At 43.6% G+C, this 17,691-nt stretch overlaps 1 protein-coding gene across 14 annotated transcripts in view; it reads left to right on the top strand.

The window, feature by feature from the left end:
• Window positions 1-17,691, top strand: part of GRM5 (glutamate metabotropic receptor 5) — a 191,283-nt gene that overhangs the window by 9,829 nt on the left and 163,763 nt on the right. For all 14 annotated transcript variants that reach the window (XM_072134075.1, XM_072134078.1, XM_072134077.1 and 11 more), the window contains exon 2: window positions 2,155-3,030. In XM_072134075.1, coding sequence (XP_071990176.1) covers window positions 2,352-3,030 — 679 coding nt within the window. In that variant the 5' untranslated portion in view covers window positions 2,155-2,351. The remainder of the gene's footprint in view (window positions 1-2,154; window positions 3,031-17,691) is intronic.

Genomic DNA, 17,691 nt, shown 5'->3' with positions numbered 1-17,691 from the left:
ACACATTTAAAATTTTACCTATAACCATAATCCAGTTTTAATGTTTTCCCCTAAATTGCAGAAAACTGCCATTGGTATGCCAGAAAGAGCGCCACACCTGGGTTGTGTCTTGTATTGCATCTCTTCCCACTTACACAAAATCTCCCTGCAATACAAGTGGGAAGAGATGCAATACCAGACAAAACCTGTGGACAGGGGGAAGGGGGGCTCTGCTTTAGGAGAAAACAGCAATGGTTTTCTGGTACTATACAACTCTTAAAGGGATAGATTAAGCCCTTAAAGGGGCTGTCCCACTACTGTAACTACGGATATGGGCGAAGTTCTAGATCAGAATGAGAGGGATCAAAAGTCTGAGCTCCATGTTACGTTGCAACACACTTTTTATTTCTTGCGGTCCTGCCGCAACATTTAGCAGCATGGGGGGCTCCTGTGTCGCTCTTTTGTGGATAGACATCTGTCACTTATCCTGTAACATGTACAATCAGAATTATGAAAGTGTCAAAGTGAGAAACCATCTTTGTCTCCCAGAGCAACCAATCACAGTGCAGCTTCCATTCAGAAAAGTGCTCTTGGAAAACTAAAGCTGTGCTGTGATTGGTTATCCAACAGATCTAGGCCTGTAGGCCCTCAGCGAGGCCTCCATATGCAGTGTATTATGAAGGTTTAATGCCTAGAAGCCATACTGTGTATATAAAATCAGGCAGAGCTATATATAATATACTAGATACCATGTAAGCCCGGAGTGTATATCTATCTATCTAGTAATACACTATAAACAATAGTGTCATGTGTGGAATATAATACAGGAATTTAGGGCACTGTATATAGAAATAAGCTGGGAGTCTAATAGTGCAGTGTATATTATGTAAACTAGGTGTATACTGCACTATATAGAGTGACGTAGGAATATATAGTGCGCTGTATACAATGTAAGGCAGGTTATATAGTGTTCTCTCTCTCTCTCTCTCTCTCTATATATATATATATATATATATATATATATATATATATATATATATATAGTGTTCTCTCTCTCTCTATATATATATATAATATATATATAAATAAATATATGGACCTGTATATACTGTAAACCATGAGTATATAGTGTGTGGTATACCATGTGCAGTAAATCATTGCTTTGTACAGACATATCCCTGCAGTCTGTAAGACTCCTTACTGACACTGCAGTGTCTTAACATCAACTTAAGACGTTAGATCTGAACTCGTGTGTGATCCTTCTATAACATCTGTGGAACATCTCGTCCTTATATGGCAGACGGCATACAACACAGGGAGAACTGTGGAGAGAGGAAACACACATTGTAATCCATCTAATCTATCTAGCAGAATAGTGAGTGCAGCTCTGGAGTATAATACTGGATGTAACTCAGGATCAGTACAGGATAACTAATGTCATGTATGTACACAGTGACTGCACCAGCAGCAGAATAGTGAGTGCAGCTCTGGAGTATAATACAGGATGTAACTCAGGATCAGTACAGGATAAGTAATGTCATGTATGTGCACAGTGACAGCACCAGCAGCAGAATAGTGAGTGCAGCTATGGAGTATAATACAGGATGTAACTCAGGATCAGTACAGGATAAGTAATGTCATGTATGTGCACAGTGACTGCACCAGCAGCAGAATAGTGAGTGCAGCTGTGGAGTATAATACAGGATGTAACTCAGGATCAGTACAGGATAAGTAATGTCATGTATGTACATAGTGACTGCACCAGCAGCAGAATAGTGAGTGCAGCTATGGAATATAATACAGGATGTAACACAGGATCAGTAATGCCATGTATGTACACAGTGAATGCACCAGCAGAATAGTGAATGCAGCTCTGGAGTATTAAATACAGACACCTCTTTAGACAATGGTTATGCTATTTTTGTCTCCCTGTCTAGAGTGCTGTAAGGGATCGGTACTAAGATTCTGTTGAGCCACACAATGACCTTTACATTTCCCTATGAATAAGCCGTATACACAGGATAAATATGATTACTTCCTGTGTAATCGGCTGTGACCTTCTCCGGAGACCCTCGGGTTCTACATTGTAAAGGTTTTCTAATCATTCCCCCTATACATTGGATTACAGCTCAGTATGATGTGCACATGCTAATGTCTATCTCTGCTTATATTTAGGTAATGACAAGCTCGCCTTGGGTCCGTTTGGGTCGGTTATAAAGAATTTCTCCAAGGGTCTTAATCGATCAACGGTCACGCATTGAATGTTGGGATATGGTGCATGGAGAAGACCCAAACCAATGGTAGAAGACTAACACCATTGAAATTTTTTTGCTCCATAATGTTGTCATCGCCAGCCTAAATTGTGACCTAAAATGTTCCCTTACATCTGGTTGGTTCTCCTGCTCTTAAGAGATGATGGTGTTGGAAATGTTGGGTTCATGGTGTTGGCGCAGACCAATGAGAGAAGGGTGGTGGCCTATATGCCCGGGGACGTTGTTATCGGAGCCCTCTTCTCCGTTCACCATCAGCCAAGCGTTGAGAAGGTTCACGAAAGGAAATGTGGTGAGGTCCGGGAACAGTATGGCATCCAAAGAGTGGAAGCCATGCTGCACACCCTCGATAGGATCAACGCAGACCCCAATCTGTTGCCAAACATCACCCTGGGATGTGAGATCCGCGACTCCTGCTGGCATTCAGCGGTGGCTTTGGAGCAAAGTATTGAGTTTATAAGAGACTCTCTGATATCATCTGAAGAAGAAGAAGGTATGGTCCGTTGCGTTGATGGCTCTTCCTCATCCTTCCACTCTAAGAAGCCCATCGTTGGAGTCATTGGACCCGGCTCCAGCTCTGTGGCTATTCAAGTACAAAATTTATTGCAGCTTTTTAATATACCTCAAATCGCTTACTCAGCAACGAGCATGGACCTCAGTGACAAAACCTTGTACAAGTATTTTATGAGAGTGGTACCATCTGATGCCCAACAAGCCCGAGCTATGGTGGATATTGTCAAAAGGTACAACTGGACTTATGTGTCTGCAGTACACACCGAAGGTAAGTGAGTGGCCTGTGCCATCTATAATGTATACTAATTGGTGTGAAGGTATCAGATGTACATAAGCCAGGGGGGTCCGAGGTCTGCAAATTCTCCTTCTACACAATAAGACTTTATATATTGTCATGGAGTGTGGGGGATCCTGGTAAATATTGTGTGCTGGGGTCTAATACTTTCACCTGCATGGTAACGCACCACAACAGCTTTTTGAGAATGTTTCACACAGTGATGTCACAGTACAGGGATAATACACACAGTGATGTCACAGTACAGGGATAATACACACAGTGATGTCACAGTACAGAGATAATACACACAGTGATGTCACAGTACAGGGATAATACACACAGTGATGTCACAGTACAGAGCTAATACACACAGTGATGTCACAGTACAGGGATAATACACACAGTGATGTCACAGTACAGGAATAATACACACAGTGATGTCACAGTACAGAGATAATACACACAATGATGTCACAGTACAGGGATAATACACACAGTGATGTCACAGTACAGGGATAATACACACAATGATGTCACAGTACAGGGATAATACACACAGTGAGGTCACAGTACAGGAATAATACACACAGTGATGTCACAGTACAGGGATAATACACACAGTGATGTCACAGTACAGGGATAATACACACAGTGATGTCACAGTACAGGGATAATGCACACAGTGATGTCACAGTACAGAGATAATACACACAGTGATGTCACAGTACAGGGATAATACACACAGTGATGTCACAGTACAGAGATAATACACACAGTGATGTCACAGTACAGGGATAATACACAAAGCTATTCCTTTTTTTTTTTTGCGGATAGCATACTTACCGATTATTTCTTCCGGATATGTAGACCGTGTGACACCTGCAGACCACAGAATCCCACATAGGTGTACGAATCTGCTGTAAATGGGGCAATGCAGAATGTAGGTTAATAACCCATACATATTCTTTGCTGTTGTGGAAAAAAAAAACGGATGACATACGGATGTGAAAATAAAACCTGGAGCGGATACAATACAGACTGCACATGGATGTCACACACCCACCTAAAGGAACCCCCTACTGGTGTATTATAATAAGCCGCCAGAGTAGCGGAAATGCCATGATCTACCCCATGGTTTATCAAAACTTATTCAGACGGGTGTTCATTAATTTCAGTGGATAATAAACATTGGGAGGTTAGAAAACTTTTTCCTTACGGCTCGCTGGCGCCCCCTGTAGGGTAATGCACTTTTGCCTGTCAAACCTATTAGAACAGTAGAACATCTTCACCCACACTCACTAAAATAATAATACTGCCCCCTAGGGGTCTGAATGCCTGAAAGAACCTCGTGAATGGAATTTCCCTTTAATTGATGCAGCAGGAATCCAGAATAATGTACGACGCTCCATCATAACGTATTGTTAGATGTAACAATGGCTTAAACGCTTTCCACTCGGCTTCACCTACAGCATTTCTCTCACAGTGTGAGCATCATGGGAGTTTCTATGGAAATACGGATGATATGGTAGTCGAGATCCAGAAATGTTGTAGTGTGGGGGCAACTGTGTTTCCATGGCGACAAAATCCTTGGCGTTACTAATTACGGCACTGAGAAAACCATGGAAAAGAACTTACCTGTGCACTTTATATATAACCGGCAGGAATATTAAGGCATAAAACCCATAATAATATAGTATTATACATGAGGATATAAATTATTACAGGTCAGCTTAGTATTGGTGGATAGATAGACATCCTTTTGTTTATATATCCAGTCTATGTGCTACATTTTCCACACCTGCAAAGATCGTATTTGCTACTTTAGCATTGTATTGGCACCTTTGGTCGCATCAACGGCTCAACCGATCTGTTAATCTGTATCTCTGCCACTGAGGTTGTAAAACTTTTAGATACACAGGTCACCATCTGCAAAGAGTTTGTATGATCTCTCTGTGTTTGCATGGGTTTCCTCTGGGTCCTCCGGTTTCCTCCCACACTCCAAAACATACTGGTAGGTTGATTAGATTGTGAGCCCCATAGGGGACAGGGACTGATCTGGCAAGCTTTGTGCAGCGCTGCGTAATCTGTAGGCGCTATATAAATAAAGAATTATTATTATATTAAAGGGGGTATTCCCATTTGGGCAATTTAATATTATTGTATTTTTCAGAGCATATAGAAGGAAAAAGTTGGCACTCACCACTTCTGTAAAACTTCTTTCTTTATTAATTCATCTTAAAAATGGCATTCACAGCAGGGGAGAGTAGCTAGAGAGGATGCGTTTTTATGCAGGGACAAATCGTTATCCTAGTGCTTCGTCTTGCCTAACTCTCTGGGCGTCCTCACCTGTCTTTTAAATGAGGGCGCCAAGAGCTACTACTACGTCATGCAGCCACACCTACAAATTTGAAGACATAGGGGCACATTTACTTACCCGTCCCGTTGATGCCGCTGATCTGGAATGTCCGACGTGGAATTCAGAGCTGCGGCGATTCACTAAGATCGCGTGTCCAATTTCCTGCATGTGTCGCTTCCCCCGCTGAGTTCCGCCGGAGTTCACCTTCTTCTTCCCGGTGCACGTGAGTGCTGAACTTGCGACATAATTTGGTTTTTAAATTCCACGGTTTGTCCGAATCAGTCGGGTTGTCTGATGGCCACGCCCCCGATTTGTGTCGCATGGAAGCTGGCGCTGCTGCGCCACAATCCCGGGGCAATTCAGCGCAAAACGGAAAAATTAGCGAAACCCGGCGGAAATGCGGCCATGGGACCCTTAGTAAACGTGCCCCATATTATTGGTTAAAAACATAAGGGGGCGGGGACAAAACATTAATTTATCTCGTCCCTATAGAACAGCGAGTGTCGGACCTAATTGAGAACTGCTATCGGACCTGAATGCAAACTGCTGTTTTTTTAGCACATCCAATCGGGTTTGAACATCAAAAGGAGGGGGCGGGAAACTAGGGCGTGTCAGGTAATACTGACATATGCCGCTGGAGATATGCAAGTGGACCTAAAAGAAAAACAGTTGCCGCAAGTATTGCCAATCAGGTTCTATTATCCGGGAGGAGGGCTGGTCTATTGTGAGGCAAGTCGGGAGTCGATTATTGGGGCAGTGATAAATGATAAGATATAGGGGATGACTGATCGGAATGCATAAGCACAAACCGCGTTCCAATCAAAACCAAAATGTACAAGCTACAAGCTCCTAGCTGGAAATAAACTCTCTCTCTATGTGTAGGTAAATGCAATAAACCCAACATACATGTATGTATATGCACTGTATATGCTCTGTCTCCCCCGTACATTGGTATTTGAACTTGCTCGATGCCTGCAAAGGTAAGTATATTGGTGTCACCTCCATGGACTACGTTAACATGTTCTATGAGGCGTGGGGCCCCTTTACCGCTGGCAAACAATTTTTTTTTTTTTTTTAGCATCCGTCTCCTATCTGAATCGGAATACGTTGAACATGTTCTTCACTCATAAGATAGATGCGAAAAGTATAGAGTTCCTGGATGTAGAGGTTAAAAATGAAGAAGGTTCCCATCATAACCACAGTATATAGAAAACCAACGTCCACAAACTCTTACTTACATTTCTCCAGCCACCACCCCGACCATGTTAAATGGGCCATTCCCTTTATTCGCCCTAGACTAATCAATAATCGAGACGATTTATTTTTAATTCAAGCAGAGGAATTAGCGGAACACCTCCAAAAAAAGAGGCTATCCACTACCCCTCCTAAAGAACGCTAAAGAGAAAGCCTTAAAAATGACTCCGGCCCAACTTTTGAGAAAGGCCCCTGATAGGAAAAGGAGAGTAGAAATTTTTTTTTTTTTCCTTTGATTATAATTCCACGGCTCCCATAATTAAGAACACGATCAGAAGAAATTGGTTTATGGTGAAATCTGATCGCACCCCTAAAGCAGTCCAGCCTTAGGCTGCATTCACACTGCCGTTGCCCGCCGTACCGTACCGTAGTGGGCAACGGCAGCGTGCGGGGAGAGAAGGAGGAGGTGAGCGCAGCTCAACCCCGCCCCTCTCCGTAGGGATACATGGCGCACTGTGCCGTATTATGGGAAAAGATAGGACATCTCCTATCTTTTTCCCGGGTACGGCGCTGCACCGTACGGCTCCCGTAGGGCGCCGTGTGCCCATTGAGGTCTATGGGGGACGTATATCGGCCGTATATACATCCCCCATACGGTCCTGTGAATGTAGCCTTAGATGTGTATCAGTTGTAGCTTTGGGGGTTCGGATCTCATCAGCCCAATCCAACTGATTCGGGTAGGTTGCGGTACTCTTCTAAGTTGAAGTTTGCCAAACGGTGTCCTAATCATCATAAAGCCCAGTGGAGGAGAAGACCAATAGTTGTTATCACTATACAACCCTCTTACTAGGAGACATCCCCACAGTCACGGTTCTTCTATCCCTCGCTGCACACGGATGACCCATGTTACTTCACTTGTACACTGCCAAAATCTGGCACAGGAAAAACATCCCTTAATTGAAAATACTCTGTGAGCATTTCCCAGGCGCGCCCTCACATGACATTGCATCTGAACACGGCGGATGATGAATGCGCTCAAATACCTTCTTAATTAATTCCGAATGGAGCGACATTTTGGCATTGAAAAGGTTAATATTGCTAACATGGCGATGCGAAGCAGGGGCACGATTCTTAATTTCACAAAAAAAAACAAAAAAAACACAACTCATCCTTGGCAATGATGACTTGAATGTCTTTTTAATTAAGTTTATAATTATGATTAATAATTAGCCGGGGATTTGTATACAGCGAGTGCTTTCGCCTTCTCATGGAGGAGTCCTGTAAATAATCATGGAAATTTTTTTGGCAGAATGGAAAGGCCCAGAAGTGTGTACCCTCAGGAACCATCGTAGGAACTGTATACCCTCCCCCTCATCATAATTGTGAAAGCCTTGCCAGATGCTGTCCGTCCTCCGATAAACCAATGCCCTACTACTACCCCCACCATCTGTATTAGCCAGGGAATTAGGGAATGGGGCCAAGAGCTGGCACATCATCAGTAGTAAAAAAAAAACAATATTCAGAATTAAATGGGTTATCCAGGCTAAAAATAGGGTAATTTATCCATAGAACTGGTCCATAACAGGTTTCTGCAACACAACGTAACTTTCACTGTTAAGAAAGTCAAGAACCTGGCAGGGGCGGATTAAAGAGGACCTGTCCCCAAATGTTCGTCACTAGGAGCTGCTTACTAAAGTAAGCAGCTCCTAGTGCTTGATCAAACGCCGCAGTGTTAGAGTGACAGCGTTACCGGAAACCTCCGGTAACGCTATCAAACACTGCGGCGGGGTACAATGTAATTGTCAGACCGCTCGCAAAGCTGTCCAACGTATTCAACGCTGCCTCTTCCCCGGACCGCCCCGCTCGCTCCATAGGCCGGCTGTCAGGTCCGCTGGAAGGGACACCGCGTCTGCTGGTCCTTCCACCCTCCATGCTGACAATGCTAGCGGTCCTCTCCGAGTTTCTGCGCGTCTCCACGCTGGCTCCGCCCCCGGTCCGCAGCGAGTTAATCCTGCTGCACGCGCAGGGCAGCGGGCATCCAGGACGCGTGCGCTTTAGGGAAATCTTAGCTGTCCGTCTTCTGAGTCAGCCTGGATTCCTGCTCCTATGGGATTCTGGGGGCGGATCTCAGGCTGCATAAATTGGATCTGGACCTTCCACCTGTGCCAGTGTTTGTCCTATTGGAACTTACAGCCTAGCATTGTTTGCTTCACCTTTGTAGTGTATTCACCAGTTAGGTTACGCTCCCTAGTTTTGTGGTTTGACCTTGACGTACCCTCTGGTGTTCCCCGGCGGTTTTTGCTAACCTTTCTATGTTCAGTGTCTTTACTTCTTTAGTTCACTTTCCTCGTGTCTGCCTTGGTTTCTTATGCTGTCTTGAACCCCACTTGTTTCATCCTTGTTCGTCCTGTTTTTTCGCCCTGTCTGAATACTGTCCTAACTCCCACATTGCAGTTTTCTGTCTGTACCACCTCACTGCGGCTGACAGACCTATTTGGGTTCCTCTCACCTCCCAGGGCCTTGTAGGGAAGATAGGAGGTTCCTGCGGCAAAGGCTCCCTACCTTCAAGGGGGTTTCTGCCTTGGTAGGGTCTAGTTGAAGAACAGCGCAGGATTAGTTCGCCCTCTTGCTCTGTTCTGTCAGCCTGCACTTGGACTGTGTGGAAGTTTGGCAATCAGTATTCCAGACGTAAGTTTCCTAACACCGGCAGTGACTGCAGCGCGCCAGGCAGCAGTCAACGCCCCTAGCCACGCCCCAACCCCTTTTTGGAGAAGGGAGGATGTCTCCCGCCTGCCTGCTCTTAATCTGTGGTCTCAGCACCTTTGGAGGACCTGAAGTGGCTCTTGTACATGTATATTGTGGGCAGGAACAGATGTAGGAGGATTTCATGAGTGAAGGTCGTTATCAGTATAGAATTTGGTGGGTAGTTTGGGTGGCCACGGACCCCCTAGAAGGCTCGGGCCCTGGGCTACCTTCCGAACCAACTATGATATAGTAAATCTACTCCTGTTACCTGGAGGTAGAGTTACGCCTGGTGACTGTGTGGGCCATGGTCAGTGTTTTCAGAGGTCTCTATTATTTAACCCATTAGTTATGAGAAGAAGGGGGTCCTTCACTTCATAAAAATTTTTTATGAAACACATACCGTATATTAAAGTGAAACAAATTTAATAAAGTGAAACAAATATGATAAAATTGAAAAGAAATACGATTGAACTAAATTTCAACAAAAACAGACAAAAAGATAAAACCGCACTTCAGTTAAAAATGGTATGCAAAAAAATGTAAAAAAAAAAAAAAAGTAATAAATTCAAACAATAGGGGTCATCAAATTAACAAAATAAATAAAATCTTTTTTCTGTACACATGGTTTGATTTTGTATAACATATATGTGATATCTCAGAGACTATCAAGACCCTAACAATAGAATGAAAACTGAAGCCATAGAAAAGTGCTAAAACAAAAAACACAAAAACATCCAAAATTGTGACTCTGTTTCCATTCACCCCAGCTAACTATGCCTTTCCGAATAGAGATTTCGGAGTAGGAGGTTTAGGCTTGCCCTCCAGAGTTCTAGAGTGTCCTCCATTTGACCCAGAGTCTAAAACAATTATGGGTCTCAAAGGTCCACCAGGAGACAACCCCATTTGGATGTGACTTTGAAGCCAATCTCTTCTTACTACTGGGTCTTTTTCACAAATTACCCAGTAGACCTTATTGATTATATGTCTTGTGTGTGCAGGAAATAATAAATCCAAGAAGTCTGATAATTAGATAAAGTGGAATTTCTGATTGATATAAGACTCAATAGAAAGGACCAAGTCAGAAGTCAAACATTGAATATTTGGAATAACTCCTTTAGGGGAAGACTCACTTGTTATCCCAAGGGTCCCTTGGTTCCAGGAGCTGCTCTCCAGTCTACACGGCTTTTAGCCCCCGATGGCAGTGATGACACCATGGATGTAGTCTATATGACCGCTGACACAATCAGAAGTCTCAGCAGTTGCAGACTATTATGCAAATGTGACTGCTGAGACCAGTGATTGTACAGAACATTGTTATCAGAAATGACCGAAAGACCGAGGAGCTGCTCCTGGAAGCTGCATAGTATCTTTAGAGAGATGAGTCTGTGGGGGGGGGGGGTGTTAAGGTAGAAGAACAAAAGAACAAATAAAAGACAGAGTTCTTCCATAATAACAACTCCAGAATACAATTATTTGTGCCGCTCCTTAATGTAAGATACTACAGGTGCTCTACTAAAAACCCATGTGTTCTGAAAACAAGTCTATCACCTTTGGTAACCTCTCAACATGGCTCATCTATATCTATCCCACGCGCTTAATGAAAATAACAGCAGGAGAATTTTCTCCAAAAGACATTTATGTACTATCAGGATTTTAAAGGTCTTTGCTTAAAGGAACCAGAGTGATATTTCATATAAAATAAGGACATCTCATAGCCTACCTGAGGGGGCTGGTAGTTTAATGTAGTAAAACCTGGTGGTAGTTTCCCTTTAAGATATAGACTTCTGGTAAATGTTTAATTTATGACATTATCTCAATATTGAATAGCTTCATATATACTACACCATACAGGAGAGCTGACACATCCTCTATATACTACACCACACAGGAGAGCTGACACATCCTCTATATACTACACCACACAAGAGAGCCGACACATCCTCTATATACTACAGCACACAGGAGAGCTGACACATCCTCTATATACTACACTACACAGGAGAGCTGACACATCCTCTATATACTACACCACACAGGAGAGCTGACACATCCTCTATATACTACACCACACAGGAGAGCTGACACATCCTCTATATACTACACCACACAGGAGGAGAGCTGACACATCTTCTATATACTACACCACACAGGAGAGCTGACACATCCTCTATATACTACAGCACACAGCATAGGTGACACATCCTCTATATACTACACCACACAGGAGAGCTGACACATCCTCTATATACTACACCACACAGGAGAGCTGACACATCCTCTATATACTACACCACACAGGAGGAGAGCTGACACATCCTCTATACTACACCACACAGGAGGAGGCTGACACATTCTCTATATACTACACCACACAGGAGAGCTGATACATCCTCTATATAATACACCACACAGGAGAGCTGATACATCCTCTATATACTACACCACACAGGAGATATGATACATCCTCTATATACTACACGACACAAGAGAGCTGACATATCCTCTATATACTACACCACACAGGAGAGCTGACACATCCTCTATATACTACAGCACACAAGAGAGCTGACACATCCTCTATATACTACACCACACAAGAGAGCTGACACATCCTCTATATACTACACCACACAAGAGAGCTGACACATCCTCTATATACTACACCACACAAGAGAGCTGACACATCCTCTATATACTACATTACACAGGAGAGCTGACACATCCTCTATATACTACACCACACAAGAGAGCTGACACATCCTCTATATACTACACCACACAGGAGAGCTGACACATCCTCTATATACTACACCACACAGGAGAGCTGACACATCCTCTATATACTACACCACACAGGAGGAGAGCTGACACATCTTCTATATACTACACCACACAGGAGAGCTGACACATCCTCTATATACTACAGCACACAGCATAGGTGACACATCCTCTATATACTACACCACACAGGAGAGCTGATACATCCTCTATATACTACACCACACAGGAGAGCTGACACATCCTCTATATACTACACCACACAGGAGGAGAGCTGACACATCCTCTATATACTACACCACACAGGAGGAGAGCTGACACATTCTCTATATACTACACCACACAGGAGAGCTGATACATCCTCTATATACTACACCACACAGGAGAGCTGACACATCCTCTATATACTACACCACACAGGAGGAGAGCTGACACATCTTCTAAATACTACACCACACAGGAGAGCTGACACATCCTCTATATACTACAGCACACAGCATAGGTGACACATCCTCTATATACTACACCACACAGGAGAGCTGACACATCCTCTATATACTACACCACACAGGAGAGCTGACACATCCTCTATATACTACACCACACAGGAGGAGAGCTGACACATCCTCTATATACTACACCACACAGGAGGAGGCTGACACATTCTCTATATACTACACCACACAGGAGAGCTGATACATCCTCTATATAATACACCACACAGGAGAGCTGATACATCCTCTATATACTACACCACACAGGAGATATGATACATCATCTATATACTACACCACACAAGAGAGCTGACATATCCTCTATATACTACACCACACAGGAGAGCTGACACATCCTCTATATACTACAGCACACAAGAGAGCTGACACATCCTCTATATACTACACCACACAAGAGAGCTGACACATCCTCTATATACTACACCACACAAGAGAGCTGACACATCCTCTATATACTACACCACACAAGAGAGCTGACACATCCTCTATATACTACATCACACAGGAGAGCTGACACATCCTCTATATACTACACCACACAAGAGAGCTGACACATCCTCTATATACTACACCACACAGGAGAGCTGACACATCCTCTATATACTACACCACACAGGAGAGCTGACACATCCTCTATATACTACACCACACAGGAGGAGAGCTGACACATCTTCTATATACTACACCACACAGGAGAGCTGACACATCCTCTATATACTACAGCACACAGCATAGGTGACACATCCTCTATATACTACACCACACAGGAGAGCTGACACATCCTCTATATACTACACCACACAGGAGAGCTGACACATCCTCTATATACTACACCACACAGGAGGAGAGCTGACACATCCTCTATATACTACACCACACAGGAGGAGAGCTGACACATTCTCTATATACTACACCACACAGGAGAGCTGATACATCCTCTATATAATACACCACACAGGAGAGCTGATACATCCTCTATATACTACACCACACAGGAGATATGATACATCCTCTATATACTACACGACACAAGAGAGCTGACATATCCTCTATATACTACACCACACAGGAGAGCTGACACATCCTCTATATACTACACCACACAAGAGAGCTGACACATCTTCTATGTACTACACCACACAGGAGAGCTGACACATCCTCTATATACTACACCACACAAGAGAGCTGACACATCCTCTATATACTACACCACACAAGAGAGCTGACACATCCTCTATATACTACACCACACAGGAGAGCTGATACATCCTCTATATACTACACCACACAGGAGAGCTGTCACATCCTCTATACACTACACCACATAGGAGAGCTGATACATCCTCTATATACTACACCACACAGGAGAGCTGACACATCCTCTATATACTACACCACACAAGAGAGCTGACACATCCTCTATATACTACACCACACAAGAGAGCTGACACATCCTCTATATACTACATCACACAGGAGAGCTGACACATCCTCTATATACTACACCACACAGGGGAGCTGACACATCCTCTATATACTACACCACACAGGAGATCTGATACATCCTCTATATACTACACCACACAGGAGAGCTGATACATACTCTATAAACTACACCACACAGGAGAGCTGACATATCATCTATATACTACACCACACAGGAGGAGAGCTGACACATCTTCTATATACTACACCACACAGGAGAGCTGACACATCCTCTATATACTACACCACACAGGAGGAGAGCTGACACATCTTCTATATACTACACCACACAGGAGAGCTGACACATCCTCTATATACTACAGCACACAGCATAGGTGACACATCCTCTATATACTACACCACACAGGAGAGCTGACACATCCTCTATATACTACACCACACAGGAGAGCTGACACATCCTCTATATACTACACCACACAGGAGGAGAGCTGACACATTCTCTATATACTACACCACACAGGAGAGCTGATACATCCTCTATATACTACACCACACAGGAGATATGATACATCCTCTATATACTACACGACACAAGAGAGCTGACATATCCTCTGTATACTACACCACACAGGAGAGCTGACACATCCTCTATATACTACACCACACAAGAGAGCTGACACATCTTCTATATACTACACCACACAGGAGAGCTGACACATCCTCTATATACTACACCACACAAGAGAGCTGACACATCCTCTATATACTACACCACACAAGAGAGCTGACACATCCTCTATATACTACATCACACAGGAGAGCTGACACATCCTCTATATACTACACCACACGGGAGCTGACACATCCTCTATATACTACACCACACAGGAGATCTGATACATCCTCTATATACTACACCACACAGGAGAGCTGATACATACTCTATAAACTACACCACACAGGAGAGCTGACATATCATCTATATACTACACCACACAGGAGAGCTGATACATCCTCTATATACTACACCACACAGGGGAGCTGACACATCCTCTATATACTACACCACACAGGAGATCTGATACATCCTCTATATACTACACCACACAGGAGAGCTGATACATCCTCTATATACTACACCACACAGGAGAGCTGACATATCATCTATATACTACACCACACAGGAGAGCTGATACATCCTCTATATACTACACCACACAGGAGAGCTGACATATCCTCTATATACTACACCACACAGGAGAGCTAACACAGCCTCTATATACTACACCACAGAGGAGAGCTGACACATCCTCTATATACTACACCACACAGGAGAGCTGACACATCTTCTATATACTACACCACACAGGAGAGCTGACACATCCGCTATATACTACACCACACAGGAGATCTGATACATCCTCTATATACTACACCACACAGGAGAGCTGATAAATCCTCTATATACTACACCACACAGGAGAGCTGACACATCCTCTATATACTACACCACCCAGGAGAGCTAACACAGCCTCTATATACTACACCACACAAGAGAACTGACACATCCTCTATATATTACACCACACAAGAGAGCTGTCACATCCTCTATATATTACACCACACAGGAGAGCTGATACATCCTCTATATACTACACCACACAGGAGAGCTGTCACATCCTCTATACACTACACCACATAGGAGAGCTGATACATCCTCTATATACTACACCACACAGGAGAGCTGACACATCCTCTATATACTACACCACACAAGAGAGCTGACACATCCTCTATATACTACACCACACAAGAGAGCTGACACATCCTCTATATACTACACCACACAAGAGAGCTGACACATCCTCTATATACTACATCACACAGGAGAGCTGACACATCCTCTATATACTACACCACACAAGAGAGCTGACACATCCTCTATATACTACACCACACAGGAGAGCTGACACATCCTCTATATACTACACCACACAGGAGAGCTGACACATCTTCTATATACTACACCACACAGGAGAGCTGACATATCATCTATATACTACACCACACAGGAGAGCTGACATATCATCTATATACTACACCACACAGGAGATCTGATACATCCTCTATATACTACACCACACAGGAGAGCTGACACATCTTCTATATACTACACCACACAGGAGAGCTGACACATCCTCTATATACCACACCACACAGGAGATCTGATACATCCTCTATATACTACACCACACAGGAGAGCTGAAACATCCTCTATATACTACACCACACAGGAGAGCTGACACATCCTCTATATACTACACCACACAGGAGAGCTAACACAGCCTCTATATACTACACCACACAGGAGAGCTGACACATCCTCTATATACTACACCACACAGGAGAGCTGACACATCCTCTATATACTACACCACACAGGAGAGCTGACACATCTTCTGTATACTACACCACACAGGAGAGCTGACACATCCTCTATATACTACACCACACAGGAGAGCTGACACATCCTCTATATAATACACCACACAGGAGAGCTGACACATCCTCTATATACTACACCACACAGGAGAGCTGACACATCCTCTATATACTACACCACACAGGAGAGCTGACACATCCTCTATATACTACACCACACAGGAGAGCTGACACATCCTCTATATACTACACCATACAGGAGAGCTGACAGATCCTCCATATACTACACCACACAGGAGAGCTGACACATCCTCTATATACTACACCACACAAGAGAGCTGACACATCCTCTATATACTACACCACACAAGAGAGCTGACACATCCTCTATATACTACACCACACAAGAGAGCTGACACATCCTCTATATACTACATCACACAGGAGAGCTGACACATCCTCTATATACTACACCACACAAGAGAGCTGACACATCCTCTATATACTACACCACACAGGAGAGCTGACACATCCTCTATATACTACACCACACAGGAGAGCTGACACATCTTCTATATACTACACCACACAGGAGAGCTGACATATCATCTATATACTACACCACACAGGAGAGCTGACATATCATCTATATACTACACCACACAGGAGATCTGATACATCCTCTATATACTACACCACACAGGAGAGCTGACACATCTTCTATATACTACACCACACAGGAGAGCTGACACATCCTCTATATACCACACCACACAGGAGATCTGATACATCCTCTATATACTACACCACACAGGAGAGCTGAAACATCCTCTATATACTACACCACACAGGAGAGCTGACACATCCTCTATATACTACACCACACAGGAGAGCTGACACATCCTCTATATACTACACCACACAGGAGAGCTGACACATCCTCTATATACTACACCACACAGGAGAGCTGACACATCCTCTATATACTACACCACACAGGAGAGCTGACACATCTTCTGTATACTACACCACACAGGAGAGCTGACACATCCTCTATATACTACACCACACAGGAGAGCTGACACATCCTCTATATAATACACCACACAGGAGAGCTGACACATCCTCTATATACTACACCACACAGGAGAGCTGACACATCCTCTATATACTACA

The sequence above is a fragment of the Engystomops pustulosus genome, chromosome 2, assembly GCF_040894005.1.
Source record: "Engystomops pustulosus chromosome 2, aEngPut4.maternal, whole genome shotgun sequence".
NCBI classification, from domain to species: domain Eukaryota; kingdom Metazoa; phylum Chordata; class Amphibia; order Anura; family Leptodactylidae; genus Engystomops; species Engystomops pustulosus.
Note: the sequence above shows the minus strand (reverse complement) of the source record. Positions and strands in the feature narration are given on the sequence as shown.